Source organism: Rhinolophus sinicus, chromosome 6 (assembly GCF_057876585.1).
Source record: "Rhinolophus sinicus isolate RSI-liver-muscle chromosome 6, RSI-T2T, whole genome shotgun sequence".
Taxonomy (NCBI): domain Eukaryota; kingdom Metazoa; phylum Chordata; class Mammalia; order Chiroptera; family Rhinolophidae; genus Rhinolophus; species Rhinolophus sinicus.
The window spans coordinates 29886729-29904222 of NC_142506.1; the positions used below are offsets into that span (position 1 = coordinate 29886729).

A 17494-nucleotide genomic window follows, 5' to 3' on the forward strand; every position below is an offset into this window, starting at 1 on the left:
CTCCTGCCCCACGTACACTTTGTGTGCCATAGCTTCATAGCAAATCTCTTTTTCAGCTCTTACTGTATCTTATTGCCCAGATTCCTTAATTTACAGCTCACCTTGTGTCCCCTGCTCCCACGTGAGAGTCTATAGAGTTATCCCAGTCAACTAGACTTTGGAAGTGCTTCTGCTTCAGCAGCTGAGTCCACCTTCCCAGCTGGGGCTCATTTCTGTCCATCACTACTACCCCCGTTTGTCTGTGGTAGCTTGGTATGTTGATATCCCTCCTCAAATTTTCTGAGCCTACTTGGCAGCTGCAGGTACCACAGTTGGTCTGCACCCAGCTTCTCTGCTATCTCCTGGGTCTTTATGGCAGCTCTTCCCTCTCCTTCCCATAAGTAGCACGAGCATATCAGAATTTTACTGAAGGTTTGCAGAGGAAAGGATTAGATGGCAGCAATTTAAATACAGGCATCAATTTATAAGTGTATGTTAAATGGCAATGTCCTAAAATTGTCCCAACTATTCCCTGCCATCAGGTCTCACCCTTGGAGAGCCCTCTTAGACGTTTGCCCTGTCATGGGGTTTGTCCCTCCCTGAAGCTCATCGACACACACTCTTCTTTCCACCCACCAGCTCTAATTGCTGTCAATTTTGTGTGCACAGCAGTTTCAGTTTCATTCCCTTCCCTCACTAAGGTCCAGTCTACCTTTGGATACCCAACACTCACGAACTCTGTCTCCCACATATCTGCACCCCGTGGCAGCATTCATCAACAGCAGGAGCTCTGAAACCACTTTCCTGTGCTCCCTCTCCCACCAGGCTCTGTAAGGGGAGGGAGGAAGCCCCGGGGTAGATAGAGTTTGGTTTGTTTGTTTGGGTTAGTGATTCTTTTCTTAGAGATTTATCAATACAACTTTTCTGCTAGGCTGGAGCTTCTGGGGACAGGGACTTACTTATCTTTATCTGCCCAGGATGAAGTACTCAGTAAATGTTTGCTGAATGAATTTAAGAGCTCATGAGTGGAGCTAGCTTAGCTTAACAATAGTGAGCATGCAAGAGATATTTTTTGAATAATAGAATGAATCAAGAGATCGATGAACACATTCTAAACAGTTGTACCCTCACTCCACTTTCTTCTTAGCAGGATGGTATCTTTCTGTTTCTGCTCAACCAGTTAACCTGACCCCAACTCCTCGTGACATTCAGTTTTTTTTGACCTTGGGCTGTATAGAGTTTAATGGTTAAGGACTCAGGCTCTGCAAATCAGATAGATGAAGGTTCAAATATCTGACACTTAGAAGTCCTGCATAGCCTTGGGCAGGGTGCGTGGCTTCAGTTTGAGTTTCTTCCTCTTAAAATTCAGAATAACAACCCAGTGCTGACCTCAGAAGGTTTGGGAAGAATCAAGTGAGATAGATAATCCATGTAACCACCTAGCATAATGCCTTAATGCCCAGCACATAGCAAGCACTCAATAAATGATGGCTGTTATTATTAATTATTGCCGTTGTCTCCTCCTTGTTATTATTATCCCTGGTGTATGGCCTCAGTGAGAAGGCTCTAAGCCCCTTTCTTAGGATAAAGGTATAGTCTCTTGGTGGAAGTTACCATTTACCCCTCTTTGCAAGGTACAGATCATTAGGTAGCGAAGTTCTGATTGCTGTGAGCGGTCTTCAAACCTGGTTTGGGGATGGTGTGGTTTGTTTTACAACGTAATTCTTTTTTTCCCTTTTAACAAAATCTTATAAGAAATGCCAACATACAATGAGATCAAAGTGAGTTCTTCGTAGTGCAGTGTTTATGAATGCAGCTTCTAGAGCTACTTGCCTCCATTGGAATCCTAACTCCTTCACTTATTAGTATGTGAAATTGCCCAAATTACTCAACTCAGCCTCAATTTCTGCGTCTGCAAAATGGGTATAATAATGGTACACACTTAGCAGCATAGTTGCATGAGTGAATGACTATAACAAATGGCACCTAGTGTGCACTCAAAAGTCAGTGATTATGATGTGGTGTCCAATGGTGGAGGAGAGGATGAACCAACCCCCGATCATGGCTCAGGCCTCTCCACTGAAACCACATTTTAAAACTCCAAATCTTACTAGTTACACTGTTCTGATTTTATATCTGCCCAGACCAGTACCACCACACCCAGGAACATTCCAGAGTGTCTCTACTCTGACCAAGCACTTGGTATTCTCCACGAGCCCCGTGGGGCAGTGACTCTGTCTAGTTCTTGACTGAATCTCCAGCACCAAGCGATGCCTGACACAAGGCAGGCACTTCATAAAGATTTGTTGGAAAATGAATACTTTGGTTTCTTATTCATTGCCTCTACCTAACAAGTCAAGTGTAAACATTTCTCCTGGGTTCTAATTCAATGATTGCCAAAATGCCATCACAAAGAGTCCCTGCTTTTCACCACATAGTGTTCCAGAAAACTGCATCATCAAGTTGATCACTACAAAGAAAAATCTATTTTCACCAAAGGAGGGTACCCTTCTTTGAAGCAAAGGCATTTAATTAGAGAAAATCTTAAAAGAATCCATATATGTGCCCAAATTGTAGCCAAAGGGCAGAACAACTTCTAAACCATGAAAAACAGTCACAATGTTAAAATCATCTCTTAGATCACTGTTCTTCAAACGTGGCTCCTCAGACCCCTGCAGGATCAGTCAAGGTATGTTGGGGACTTCCTTTTGGGGAGCAGGAGAAGAGACCTCTAAACCCCTCAACTTTCCCCCCTCCTTCAATGCTTTTGTTTTACTTAAAGGAAGGATTCCGTGGATAGGAAGGCTTGAAAACCAGAGTTCTAGATCTAAATTGCAAACACACCTCACTGCACCTTACGGTGCCCCAATTAAATTTCCATTCACTTAGCCATTCAAAAAGATTTCCTAATAGTATGGAGTTTCCTCAAAACATTAAAAATAGAACTACCTTATGTCCCAGCAATTCCACTTATTGGCATTTATCTGAAGAAAACCAAAACACTAATTTGAAAAAATATATGCACCCCTATGTTCATTGCAGTGTTATTTGTAATAGCCAAGATACGGAAACAACCTAAGCGCTCATCAATAGACAATGGGATATAGAGGAAGTGGTACATATATACAATGGAATGTTACTTGGCCATAAATGAAGAACGAAATCTTACCATTTGTGACCACATGGATAGACTTAGAGGGCTAAATGAAACAACACAGAGAAAGACAAATACCGCATGAGCTCACTTATATGTGAAATCTAAATAACAAAATAAATGACCAAACAAAACAGAAACAAATTCATAGTTACAGAGAACAAACTGATGGTTGCCAGATGGGAGGGGTGGTGGTGGGGCTGGGTGACAAAGGGGAAGGGATTAAGAACTGCACATTGGTAGTTACAGGAGAGTCACCGGGATGGAAAGTACAGCATAGAGAATATAGTCAATACTATTTTAATAACTATGTATAGTGCCAGACGGGTACTAGACGATAGGGGAGATCACTGCATAAATTGTATAAATGCCCAACCACTGTGCTTTACATCTGAAACTAACATAAAATAATATTGAATGTTAACTGTAATTGAAAAATAAAAAAATTAAAAAACAAGTTTCCTGAGTGCTCCTTGTCCAGAACCCTGGAGGTACAGCAGTAAATCAAGTAGACAATGTCTCTGACTTCATGAAACTGGCATTCTTGTGGGTTAGACCACCAAAACCAAACCAATAGATACATATGTCAGGTAATGGTAAGTGGTAAGGAGGACAACAAAGCAGGTTCAGGGTTGGGGAGGGGGATGATGAGGAAAGGTTTACTGACTAGGTAACCCTGGAGTCAAGCATGATGATGGACGTGAGAGAGGAGCTGGGTCCGTTTCTGAGGGAGCAGTGTCTTACCCTGAGGGCAGAGTGAGGACAAAGGTTTTGAGGCAGAAGTATGCCTGGTGTCTTCAAGATACAGGAAGGAGGGTGGTGAGGCCATGAAGCAGGGATGCTAGGAGATTCATCAGCAAGATTGCATTGGGCTGGTCACGACTTTGTGGCACTTTAACTTCTACTCTGAGTGAAACAGGAAGGCATCGTGACATTTGTAGCAAAGGAGCGACAGAATCCCTCTGACAGCTGTGTTGAGAATAGATTGTAGAAGGGCAAGAATGGAAGTCAAGAGACCAGTTAGGAGGCGTCTGCAAAAATTCAAGTGAGAGATAATGGTGGCTTGCACAAGGTGGTAACAATAAATCTATGAAAAGAAGTGGTCAGATTCAGTATATACGAACTTAATTGGTCTGACAATTAAGTTTGCGAACTGGCCACCATGCGCTTACATTGGCAGCACAGTACAAACAGCTCGGTAAGGTTTCATAACCATGGTATATCAGTGTCTCACAGCTGTGTTCGTGTCGACGTGTGGTGGTGTATTACTCAGTGGTCGTTATTGTTGCATGTTTTTGTGTGCTGTCACTAGAATGTCTGAACTTGAATTGGAGCAACGAACAAACATTAAATTTCTTGTTAAACTTGACAAGAGTGAAAGTGAAACCAGGGACATGTTAGTCCAAGTTTATGGGGATAATGCCATGAAGAAAACGGCAGTGTGCAAGTGGATTAAATGTTTGTCTGAGGGGAGAGAACGCATCACTGATGAAGAGAGGTCAGGGCAGCCAGTAACAAGCAGAACTGATGAAAACATGACAAAAATGTGTCGAATTGTGTATCAAAATTGTTGGCTGACTGTGAGAAGCATAGCAGACCAAGTAAACATCAATAGAGAAACATTTAGGAAAATCTTAACTGAAAATCTTGGTATGAGAAATGTGTGTGCAAAAATGGTCCCAAAGGAGCTCTTGCATCCCAACAATGCACCAGCTCACACGGCACTGTCTGTGAGGGAGTTTTTAGCCAGTAAACAAATAACTGTATTGGAACACCCTCCCTACTCACCTGATCTGGCCCCCAATGACTTCTTTCTTTACTCAAAAATAAAGAAAATATTGAAAGGAAGACATTTTGATGACATTCAGGACATCAAGGGTAATACGATGACAGTTCTGATGGCCATTCCAGAAAAAGAGTTCCAAAATTGCTTTGAAGGGTGGATAGGCTCTGGCATTGGTTCATAGCTTCCCAAGAGGAGTACTTTGAAGGTGACTAGTGATATTCAGCAATGACATATGTAGCACTTTTCTAGGATGAGTTCGCAAACATAATTGTCAGACCTCATATTTTGCAGGTAGAACCCAAATTATCTGGTGATTGATTGAAAGTGGGATGTGAAAGAGGGAGAGGAGTCAAAGATGACCCCAAAGTTTTTTTGGCCTAAGCAAATGGAAAGATGGAGTTGCCATTTTACTGAGATGCTAGGCTTTCATATAGAACATTTAAAAAAATATATCGTAGTGTTTTCCTAGAGAACTCCAATTTAGGTGTTGAGAGGGTCAGTTGTTCCCCAGTGGAATTACAGAAGACCTTAGAGTCCAGGAGGCCTAAGAATTCACTATATAAAATGGGCGAGACTTGTGGGAAAGTGACCTTCCTGAGAGAATGCTCCCCCTAGAAAAGTGGAAGAAACCAGCTGGGTCTCTACCCAAACCCACTTTCTCACCCCAGTGGACCCCTGGAGGCTTAGGTGGGCGGAACATAAGACTCCCTGAGCCAGGTCAAAATGGCTTGGATCCTCCTATATACCTATGTCTTCAGTTGTCCCCCTTCCTACTCTTCCTGAGGTTGTCCTGTCCTGAGCTCTTCCTGCTGAAACTGTTCACAGAAAAATAAACACATACTCGTATGTTACTTCCTGCAGGGACAGAGATGTGTCTTAGTTCTGTTTATCTTCCCAGCACCCAGAGCCTTGCCTTTATTTGGCCGTCCACGCATGTGAAGTTTGGGGAAGTACCATGAAAATGAGTAAGAATTCAGAAAGTCCCACCTTGGTGATTGGGTACCCCCGCCTGTCTCTGCATGTGGCTAAGCCGTTCCCTTTCTCTGGGCCAGCTCCATGCATGGAAGACACTGGCGGCTGGCAGCATGCAGCAAGTAGGTAGCTGGGAAAGCCTCGTCCTCATTTCCTTTGTCCACATTTAATTCAAACAAATAAACACTTAGGATCTTTCAAATTCTCACTTAGTAATCCATTTCTCTGTTTAAAGCACTACCACGTGTTTGAGTTCTCTGTCCTGATAGTGAAAAACAGCTTATGGGGCGAGCTTTCAGGGGGGTGGAACGGAGCTGAGCTAGATCTCTGAACCTGGGGAAGAAGGAAGGGATGCAGGAAGGTGAAGAAAGAATGCTCAACACAAATGTGTTCCCCTCTCAATTTGCCCTATTTTTATCATCTTAACAATAGCAAAGAAACAATTTCTTCATGTTGCTGGTTATGATCTCCCATAGATTCATTTTACACATGTGGGGCTTGATGTTCTTGTTGACCTTCTGTCGGGGTCACCTTCTCACTGTGCACTGACAATTGCCCAGTGCGTGGCTGAAGTAGAATTCCCATCTCCCTGCAGCACTATTCACACTTACCTATAAGAGAGTGAAAAACAAGTCTATTCACTCACTTCTTCCCGACTAATTATCATGGCACCCACTGACCAAGGGGAGATGGGTGTTGGCAGAAGGATCTTTGGGGGCCAAAGATCTCAGCAACTGCGCTCGGAGAGGAGGAGAGGGTCACACGATGGAGGCGAGCCTGATGGGAAAGGAGCTGATGGGAGTGAGGAAGCCACTATCCTAACAAGGTAATACCTGTAGGAACCAAAAAGGATAGATCTGACTGGGGGGAGGGAAGGAGGTAAAATAATGGGAACCTGTCCCCCCTCCTAAAAAACAAGGGATGAGCTGAATGTCAGCTGTTCCAGAGGAGACAGAACACAATTTCATGGCTCAGTTTGTTCAGATGTTGCCCTCTTTTTTATAAGTAGCTCAAACCAGGACACTGGCTGTCAACAAAATCTTATGAGTTATTATTATCAGGTGTTTAGACCTGAAAAGATGCTGTATATTTGTGATCAGAAATGAGAGCCTGACAGCTGAGAATAGGTTTTAAACATGTTCTGCATCCCAGTTCTACATTCCAGAAGGAGGTTGGAGAGGTAGGGATATAAGAGCAAGGACTTAGGAAACTGATAGCACAGTGAGAAGGCGTGAAGAAATGGTGCTTTCAAAGAAATAGGCTGAACTCAAGCAGCTCCACTTCCTAAATTGTCATCCTGTTCAAGGACAGTCAGAAATTATGCCTGGCAACTGTATGTTCATTTATTTTGGATCCATAAGACATCCACATGCATGGATTTTCACGATATCTGACACTTCCTTCTTTGACTATCAATCCTTGTCTATTGAGCCATTTTGAACCAGTATCTTTCCAAGGCATAGGGTAGACATGTCTTGCCAGGGCATTGGACCATAGACATAAAGCAAGAGGCTGGGACCAGGTCCTTTGTGGCAAGGCACAGAGGGTGTTATGGGAGCGCTGAAAAGTCAGGGTTCCATCTAGATGAGGGATATGAACTAGTCTTAAAAGCCAGAGCAAGCAAAAGATCACCCGTCTTGGGAGTCAAGTAATACTTGTGGATTGGAGGGGTTCAAGGGACCATGTTAATCATGAGAGAACACGCCACTAGCTGCCTACACTGAGGATTCTGTGGGAACTCTGCAGATGAGATCCTGTTCCAGGCATTGGTCCCAAATGTTAGCCTGGAGCCTTTCACCCTGATGGATAAGGATGGACCTCACGGAGCTGGGAGGACTCTTTTTCCAAGATTGGGTAGATTCAATTGGCCTTGGTTAAAACTAGGCTAATGGCTTCCTTGGCCCCTGACCTTGGCCCTTTGGATCTTATTACTCTTATGGTGAACGATTAGTTCAGGAATGATTAATCCAAAAGAAAGCCTATTTACAGAAAGAGTGCTTCCCCTTAAGGTTCAGAGCAGAGCTAGCCTCAGCAAACCACCACCATCTTGGAACTGTAGGGTAATGGCCGCCCAGAGCCATCTACTCTGCCAACCTCATGGACACTTCAAGGGGAAGAAAAAAATACAGAAAGAAGACTACACAAAGTCAGGCCAAGACCACAAAGATCCCAGAGCTTCTAACCTCTTTGCTCTTCACCTCATATGTTTCACCCTAATCCCTGGGACTTAAGAAAGTTGTTGGCCTGACCCATATCCATCCATTTGTGCTCAGAGGCAGAACAGAGAAGGAGTCCTGAAGTGCCACAGCTGGAAAGGGGACCTGAACAGCAAGCTTCTAAATCTCAGACAATCAGATGCACGTTCATTACCTCCTTGAAGCCTTTGTACCCACTGAGCACCAGGCATTTGCTAAATGTTTTATAAATATTCTAAAATAGAATCTTCACTGCAGCTTTTGCAGGATACCTATCATTGTTCTCTTGTTATAGAGGGAGAAACTAAGACTTAAAAAGATGAAGGCATTTGTCCGAGGTCAGACGACATGGGATGTTTGCTCCAAAGCCCATGCTCTTCCTTCCCACCGTGTCTCCCTGGGAAGGGGGGAGGGTGCGCCAGCAGAGATGAGCAGGAACTTCTATGAAGCAGTCCTGCCTACGCCCAAAATAACTTCCACCTTTTTTTGTCATCCAAGGACTTCATTACAAATGCCCTCCATTGAAATGCATTATAATTCAGTCACGCTCCACGAAGTATGTGGTTCTGGCTACCCCTACACCAAATGTCCCCAAACCTTGTGCATTTATCAGTAGTTTTCCTTCCAATACAGCTCATTGCAGCCTGTGTTTCTCAGCAGCTTCCAGTCTTTTCCGTATCTTCATGCACAGCTGCTATAAGCAGGCCTGACCATAACTCCGCCTTTCCTAGGAGTTCACAAGAACTTTCAACTACTCAAAGACCTTTTCTCTGATGTCAGTATTTATAGCTATTCCCTGAATGGCTGGAGTCACCAAACACCTGATTTCAGCTTCACTGAGTTACTTCCTCTCGACTAATCAGATTGGGCTTACGTATTAAACTGTGTTTTATTTAAACTTTTAATTTTAGATTTAGAGAAAAGTTGCAAAGCGAGTGCGGAATTCCCCTATGTTCTTCACCCAGCTTCTCCTGATGTTAACATCTTACATAACCACGGTACGCTTGTCAACACTAAGAGCCTATGTACGTTTAATGTGCTATAGGATGTGAATACTATATTACGTAGCCAATATTTTCTGATTTTCTAGATGACCTCATTTGCACGTAATAGTCTAGGAAGTCAATTTCCTCTTGATGCCTCAGTTTGTGAAGCTGTTTGTGGAAAAGCTATTCTATTTCTCCACGGGAAAGTTTGCAGCTGTTGCAAATCCAATCTTGTGGTCCTTTTCTTTATTTTCAGAGATGGGTTAAGAGAAAGAATAAAATGTACTTACAAAATAACAGCTAAGCACATCATTTCACCATCACTGGTTTGATTTGTGTGTCAGGTCCTCAGGTTTGCACCCATGGGTGAATAGTATCTACTAAACCAATTATGGAACAATAAATAATGCTACATTTATTTCAATTGAGCCAGTGGACAAAATCCATCTTGCAATTTAGCTCTTCCTTAGATTTCAGAAAACTTGAATACAGCCATTGTGTAGTGTGGTTATTTCTAAGGAAAACTGTTATGTGGGACCACTATCTTACCAGTTCTCTATTTAGAACCAGTGTACCAACCGGATAATACAAACACAAAAAAGAAGAAGAAGAAGTCTAAAGAAAGAACACAAAAAAGTGAGCGGAAGACATTTTTAAAAAGGTATTTTAAAGTTGTTGAGGCAGAAAAGAAATCAGGAATGAAGATATACAAGAATAAACTTGTCAGAAATCTAGGTGGCAGAAAATGAGATAAGAGAAAAACCAGGAGATTTTGTTATTCTAGGTCAGGTCCCCTGGAAACAAATTCTCAGATGGAGATTTGGGAGATCTCGGGAACAGCACCTTTCAGGAAATGAAGGAAGCTGGATCAGACAGAGGGAGAAATTCAAATGTGGTACTGTTGCAACAGAAGCCTCAGCCTGTCCAGTCCAACTTGGAGATCTGGAGCTGAGATAGCCCTTTTGAGTTGTCCCAAATTGAGGCAAGGGGGTTGGGCTTTGCACCCTCACATCTACCAGTCCTTGGATATGGGCTATCCCTGGCAAGGAGCGTAAGTTTGGGCTAGGCAGTTTGTCCATCTGAGGGCAATTCTTGGAAGTGGACGGAGCCCTGAGCTCTCAGCCACCAAAGCACCTGACAACTGAAGGAATGAGTTGCTTGGACCTGCCAGGGGAATCTGGGCAGCACAGCAGAGCATCCATTATGTATGGTATCCTCACATCCAGAAGAGGATGTTTCAAGAAAGGAGTGGTCAACTGTATGGAATATTTCTGAAAGTTTCACTTAGATGAGGATAGAGATGTGTCAAGATGGAAGTCTTGGTGACTTTAACCAGAGCAATTTTTGTGGAACTGGAAAAATGCAAATCCAATTGAAGGGACTGAAAAGAGAATGAAAGATGAGGAAATGAAGACAACAACATAGATTATTCCTTTGATAATGTTATCAGTCAATAACAGCAGTGAGATTGGGAATTACATAGATAAAGACTGGGGCCAAAGAGAGGTTTGTTATTTGTTTTAAGTTGAAAGATACTAAAACATATTTGTTTGCTGACAAACAACATGATGAGGAAAATTAGAGGAAGGGGATAGTTGCAGAAGTCTTGTCCTTGAGAAGAGAGAAGGAGTAGGAAACAGGGCACAACTGGAGGAGGTGGCCATGGATAGGGGCTGGAACATATCATCCATAACAGCAATAGAGCAGGCCTCCAGTGGATTCTAGGTGATTTTACCTCTCTGCCTGTAGTTGACAAAAGAGAGGAAAGAGATAACCAGACTAGATGGGCCCATCAGATTCCCTCTCTCTGGAAATTTGGAATAGGGAGTAAGAGATAGAGGTCAGGCTGGGAATGTCTTTTGAATGGTGATTTGAACCCAGGAACTAAGGAGTAGCCACCTTCCATCTACCGTGAGTTCAGAGAAGTGGAGAGAGCAGGAAGCAGATGCTTGTAGAGATGAGAAATGAGACAGGTGACTTTGCAAATCCAGCATCCAAGACAGAGTCTTATCTACGATTGCATCACTGCCTCATTGATATGCAGTTACCCTCAGTCTAGACACTCCAGAAGGCATCCTTGATTTAATCCAGCCTTGATTTAATGTAGCGGAAAGCTACTCTGCAGTGTGACTCAAGCCTTTTTTTAGTAGAAAATGGATCTTGTACAAAAATGTTCCTTTCAGTACCATTCTACTAATGGAAAAACTGTATGCAAGAAAATGTAAAGCCATAGGAACAGTTAAGATAAATATTATTTATTCTTTGAGTGAATAGTATCTAGCCATTCAAATTGATTGTGAAAACTAGATAGAAACATAAAGCAAAATAGAACACTGATTTTAATGCATGTTGTTATACGTTATAAAAAAAATGTATTTGAAAGAGCTCGGGGAAAGTACACCAAAATGGTAACAGTAATAATGTGTCAAGTTAATGGGATTATGTGTGTTTTCTCCCTAACTTTCTCTACTTTATTCCTAAAATGTGGCTATGTTATGAGACAATTTAAAACAATTCTTCTTCCTAAAGCTCAAATGGAGCAGTTCGGGTAGTTTCTAGGACTCCCTGGAGCCATCACAGATCATATGCCTAAATGGAAGGAGTCAATTTGAGAATTGGGACCTGAGAAGGTTGTTGGAGGAAATGATGGTTTTGCATCAAAGGGGACGCCCACCTGCTGGCTGGGGACATGAATTACAGTCCCTCAATAAAGCCCAAGAGGAGAACAGGGTGACCACTCAAGCACAATCAGATCTTGCAGCTTGTTCCCATTGCAGAAATACTGCCAAGAAATAGCTGTGGAATGGCTGCAAAGGCTGGGCCATGTCCTCCCAATAAGCACAGGTCACTGTCCTCCCTCGCCCCCTCACTCGCATCTTGCCCTTCTTCAACAACCCTCCCCCTTAAAGCTCCAAAGGTTTTATTAGGAAACCACATGGCCCCCTGACGCTGAATGTCATCTTTGCTAAGTGCCTCCAAATTATCTCAGTGAGGACTCCCCTCCACCCCTCGGGAGGTCAGCTCAGGGCTGTTCTGTGACTGTCCTGTGAGTCTTCTTAACTGGCTTGCTCAGAGACCCCTGGGAGAAGACCTAGAACAAGGACTTTATGTTCCTAGGCTCGGAACGTTTTGTAGCTCCCTGAGCCCAGCCAAAGCTTCAGGAGAGTGAGAGCGGAAAAGAAAAAGTGACGGGGGAATGAGAACTGTGACCCAAGCTCGGCCCTAAGTTAACAGCCACCCTTCCCTGCACCCCCTCACTCCTGAGCTTCCTGTGGTTACAAACCCATCAAGCCATATGTGCTTCTCCAGCTCAATCTTCCAGCCAGCACAAACGGGCCAAGGAAGCATGGCTGCGATGGGTTTAAGTTCATCAAAGAAATGAGACACCCATCCCAGAGGCTAAAATATAAATTTGCTATTGACCTTGTGTCTGAATAGCAAATAGCTAAAGCAGATGGAAGTATGTTAGCAATAAGTTCTCCCTAGAGAGCAAAGGACTATGAGAATAATGTCAGGGGAGACCCACAGCCACAGGAAACCAGAGCTAGTTAGCAAAGAAACAGAAATGATTTATTTGATATTAAATATTAATATTAGTGAACAGTTACTACGTGGGGGCCCTGTGCTAGGTGGTACGGCACAGCTGAAGTGGTGGGATGTACCATGTGTCAGGTACCCATTGTTAGGGACCAGGGATGCTGGCCACATGGGCTGATGCCTTGGTGTATTAGTGGAGAGTTTCAATTAGGCTGAGCAGTTCCCTGGCAAGTCTAGATACAGGCAGAAGGCAGGTGCAGAAATTGCACCATGGAGGTGTTCCCAGGGTCACACACACTGCTAGGTATGTGCAGAGAAGCCAAAGTCACCAGTCAGGTCTCTGCTTCAGTGCCAATTCCTCTGGGAAACCACCCCTGACTCCCAGGGCTCTAAGTTCCCCTGTTACATACTCAGATTGTAACTGTAGCATTCATGAATATGATTGTTTGATTAATGGTCTGTTTACATGAAAATAGGGATGGGAGGGGTCTCTTTATGACCACCATTTTGAACTCAGCCCAGCAGAAGGTTCTCTGTCAACATTTAGTGACTGATAGCCTTCATAGCACTCTCCACATCGAAGGATGTGAGTACTTGAGCAGTTCATTGTCTCGCAGCTGTCTTGTGCATTTTGCTAAACTTTAAGCCCCAAGGGCACAGGAACCTCTTTTATCTTGTTCTCCACCAGTATTAGTATGATGCCTGCACGTGGTGGCACCCCACATTGGTTGTGGGAATGAACGATAAATGAATAAACAAACATGAATAAAGATCTAGGAACGGGTAGGAAAAGGAAGACCACATTGAGAGGTTAGGAGTCAAACCTGCCCAAGGATGGAGCCAGGTGAGCAGAACTTGAGACAGGACAGGACTTCTGACTGAGTGAATGTGCGATGCCCAGTTTCTCTTTTCCAGGTGCTGACTGGGCGATGTACTTAAGGGAACAGGGAAGGTCAGCCACCACATTTGAAATGATAAACCAAGGCCCAGGGGCTCTTTACCCGAGAGGAAAAGCTGAGTCATTTATTTCTTACTCTGAAAAGTATAAAGCTGGCATCCTTTCATTTTGTGAGATGAAGACTTGAGCTTCTCAAAGGTCTGGGGAAGAGGGGTGTAGGGACAGCGTCCCAGAGAGCAGTTTGCAGGCTCTCAGCCTCCTGTGGAGAGGTGCTGGCTCGGGTAGTGAATGACCATTGGCTGTGATTGGTTGGCCATCAGCTATAACCGGTTAGCCAATTGGCTACTGATGTAACTGCGGGGCTGCGTTGGTTGGTTGGTTGGTTGGCGGGCAGGGAAGTGAATGGCGGATTGTGGATCGTGTGGCTACTACTGTGTGTGTCTCGTCCAGCGTCCAGTGAGACTATAGTGGTATGACTCCCCTACCTATGGCTCCGTGGGTGCTCCTTTTTGGCCTCACCATGTCCTGCATTCTTATGTGGGGAGCGGGACCAGAGACCCCGCAGGCCGACCCGCACGACAAATGGCGCAGCGAGCAGGGTCTCCCGCAGGACAAGGGGGAAATGGTTTAGCACCTGCAAGATCACGTTCCACATATGAGGGTGGACCCCAACCTCTTGGCTGGGAGTTTTAGTGCAGATTGCTGAATCCTTGAATCACCAAAGCCTGACTAGTTACGATGTCAGCTTCATATCTGGTAGGTAGATAGCTGGGTGTGCCTCACTTGGGGCTGTTTCTGCTAGAACTTCCGACTCCTCTTCCTAGGTGTGAGTGCAGACGGGCCCAGGAAAGGTTCAGAAAGGTGAATGAGCATGCTAGTCACAACAAGGCGACTATGAAAAGATGTGGGCCATCTGCAAAGCTAGTTGAGGTTTCTCTAATCTCTTTGCAATAAGGTCTCTCCCTGAATCACTAGACAATACTTGCCAGGGTTGGCTGCTAAGGCAGAGACTCTCCTGAAAGTTAAGAGACTGCAGAAATAGTGCAGAGATTCAGGAAGTATAAACCAAGTTCCAAGTGGGAATTGCGGGAACAGCCTTCCCTTTCTGGGCCTCCTCTTCCTCCCTCTACTACGCTCCTAAAACATTTTAATGAAATTCCTTCTTATCCCAACTTCTGCTTCCCACTTTTCTGGTCAAAGGAAAGGGAGAAAGCACTGAATTTTTAAAGCAGTTGCCCAGCCTCTACTCCAATACACACACACACACACACACACACACACACACACACACCTCCAAAAACCTATCAATTTTTAGCAGATAAAAGGGGGGAAATGCAGGCTTTGTAATTATCTATCTTATTGCCAGCCAATCTCTTTTGTTGGTGACTGATAGATTTTAAAATAATGCCTTATGTTTTAAGTTGGCTGCACTGTGATTAATTCAGTCTTGCTACAAAAATAAGTCTTTCATCGTTAATACTTTGTAGGGCTCCTTGGACAGTAGAGGGGGCATGTCCTGTACTCAGCTCATCAAAGGTAGTTTTAAATTTATTTGTGCTACTTTTACCAGTCTTTGGGGGGACAACCCAAAATTTATGTGTGTGTGTGTGTGTGTGTGTGTGTGTGTGTGTGTGTGCGTGTGTGTTTATTCTGCTACTTAGTACTTTGGTCCAAACTCACCCAAGAAAAATTTTTAAATAAATTTATTTTTTAGTTCAAGTATCACAAACATTGGGTATATATACATTGCTCTGAGTTGTTTCAAGCCGTTGTCTAACTTGGCCTTAATCATAACAACAAAAAGCATACATACTATGCAAATTCTTTAGTTTTTATAGAAGTGAGTTGTTTATATGCTTTCAAATAAAGTATTCACAGTCATGGTTTTACTTAAATACAAGGATATAAAATGTTATTTCCAGACAAGAGTAAAAAGTGGTCCCTAAACTTGTAACTTTTTAAAATGATCTCATTCTGCTAATAAATGGAACCCAGCACATGTGTTTACGAGCTGGAAGTGGGGCTCAGTGTTAGGGGTGACCCAGACTGAGAGCCCACAGACTCGTGCTATGGTCCTGAACTGCCACTCACATGCCAACTGTGTCAGCGGGGCTCAGTCACATTGCCTTAGTCGGTCACTTTTTCCTTCACTGGCACACAAGGCATCTGGGCTTGATGGTTACTAAGAGCCTCCCTAGTTCTGAGATGTCACGATACTTAGAATAAGGAGGAAATTTAGAATCATCTAGTCCAGGGGCCAAATGCGGCCCACTGCTTCACTTTGTACATCCCACAAGCGAGGAATGGCACTTACATTTTTATGTGGTTTGTAAAAAAAATAGTATTTCATGAAAGGTGAAAATTATGAGAAATTTAAATTTTAGTGTCCATAAATATAGTTTTATTGGAACATGCTGCTTTTGAATCACAATTCAAGAGTTGAGCAGCTGCAATACAGACCATATGGCCCAGAAGTCTAAAATACTTACTATCTGGCCCTTTACAGAAAAAGGTTATTGGCTCTCCTCTAGTCCAACTGCTTGGCAGACGAGCAAATTAAAGCTTGGCCAAGTCCTGCTTTAAAAAGACAAAACATATAGAAAGGAAGATGCAAGTGTCATTTTCAAGCACTCAAAGAGACAAAAACAATTAACAATAAATAAAAAATTAAGGATACAAAAGAAATTTCTTCCTCAAATGGCAAAGGATAATGTATTATACAAGAGATAAGGATGAAGAAATGATGAAAGCCTTGGAGCACCCTGCATTACTTTGCATGGAAGTGATATTTTCTTAATCTGGAATCATATTACGATGGCTTGATGAGGATGATTTGGGAAGTGGGCAGATTACATCAGAAATGGCTTGAGATTCTTCATGCTGATAAGACTCCAGGAGACTTACATCCCAACGCACTGCAGGAAATGGAGGTGGACATTAGAAACGCTTTAGTGGGCCTTTTCAAAAGTGTAGGAGGTCTGGAAGGGGCAAGGCAATGCTGTGACTGGGGGAAGGAAGTTTCAGTCAATGGCAGATCTAGTGTTAGAAAATCCTAAAGCTCTTTATGATACAGAGGCTCCGACTTAGAATAGCCAGTATTGCTCTGAGAGCTTGGCGCTGCCTAGTGACAGGGCTCACGACCTGGCAGGATGATAAATAGGGACAAAGTAAGTGTGGAACTGGCCACATCTCCGTTTTGGGGTTTAGACCGAGTTCCATGGGGGAAAGAGGCAGAAAGCTCATTATCCTTTGATGTACACGCGGAGGACTGCCTTTGCCTGGGAAATTCCTGGTGCTGTGCGATAAATAGTTCAAGCCCAAGCATGAATAAGGGAGAGATGAAACTACCCGAAGATCCAAACTGTTGGCAATCAACCAGGTGCCAAACATTACTCCTGTGGGAAGGGCTCCAAGCAGTTAAAATATAAAATTGAACTTGACAAATACGATTTTCCCTGGAAATACAGATTATTGAAATTCAGAGTATGTGTACCCAATGGGTCAGTGAGTCAGAAGGGTTTAACTCCAAGTTTCACTCAGTGGTTAATGGCGTCAGCTTGCCCGTCAGACTACCCAGGGTTGCATCCCAAGTCTACTGCGTGCGTTCCTTGGGCAAGTGACTGAACCTCTCAAGCCTCACTGTCTTCTTCTGTAACAACAACAATAACTTAAAAAAGGACGATAATAATAGTACCTATGTGTGGACTAGTGTGAGTATTTAAATGAGGTTCTCGATGGAAAGATCTTGGGAGATCCGAGCATAAATGAATGCTTGTTAAATGCCTCTACTTGCGCTTAGTGGCATTTCATAGCATATGAACCAAGAAATGGATTTGGCTGCAATTAGTTCTGGGTTGGAGTTCCAATTTCACCACTGAGTAGCCTTGTAACCACGAGTCAGTTTTGTCAGTTCTTTGCGTTTCAGTTTTTTTACCTGTGAAATAGTCATAATCATAGTACTTATCTCAGGCTGTTGTGGGGACTTAG

At 43.4% G+C, this 17494-nt stretch overlaps 1 protein-coding gene across 1 annotated transcript in view; it reads left to right on the forward strand.

Moving 5' to 3' along the window:
* Positions 1 to 6580: 6580 nt before the first annotated feature.
* The window catches only part of LOC148757846 (endogenous retrovirus group K member 10 Gag polyprotein-like), a 77479-nt gene continuing 66565 nt past the window's right edge, over positions 6581 to 17494 (forward strand). The window contains exon 1 of the mRNA XM_088799301.1: positions 6581 to 6717. Coding sequence (XP_088655427.1) covers positions 6581 to 6717 — 137 coding nt within the window. The remainder of the gene's footprint in view (positions 6718 to 17494) is intronic.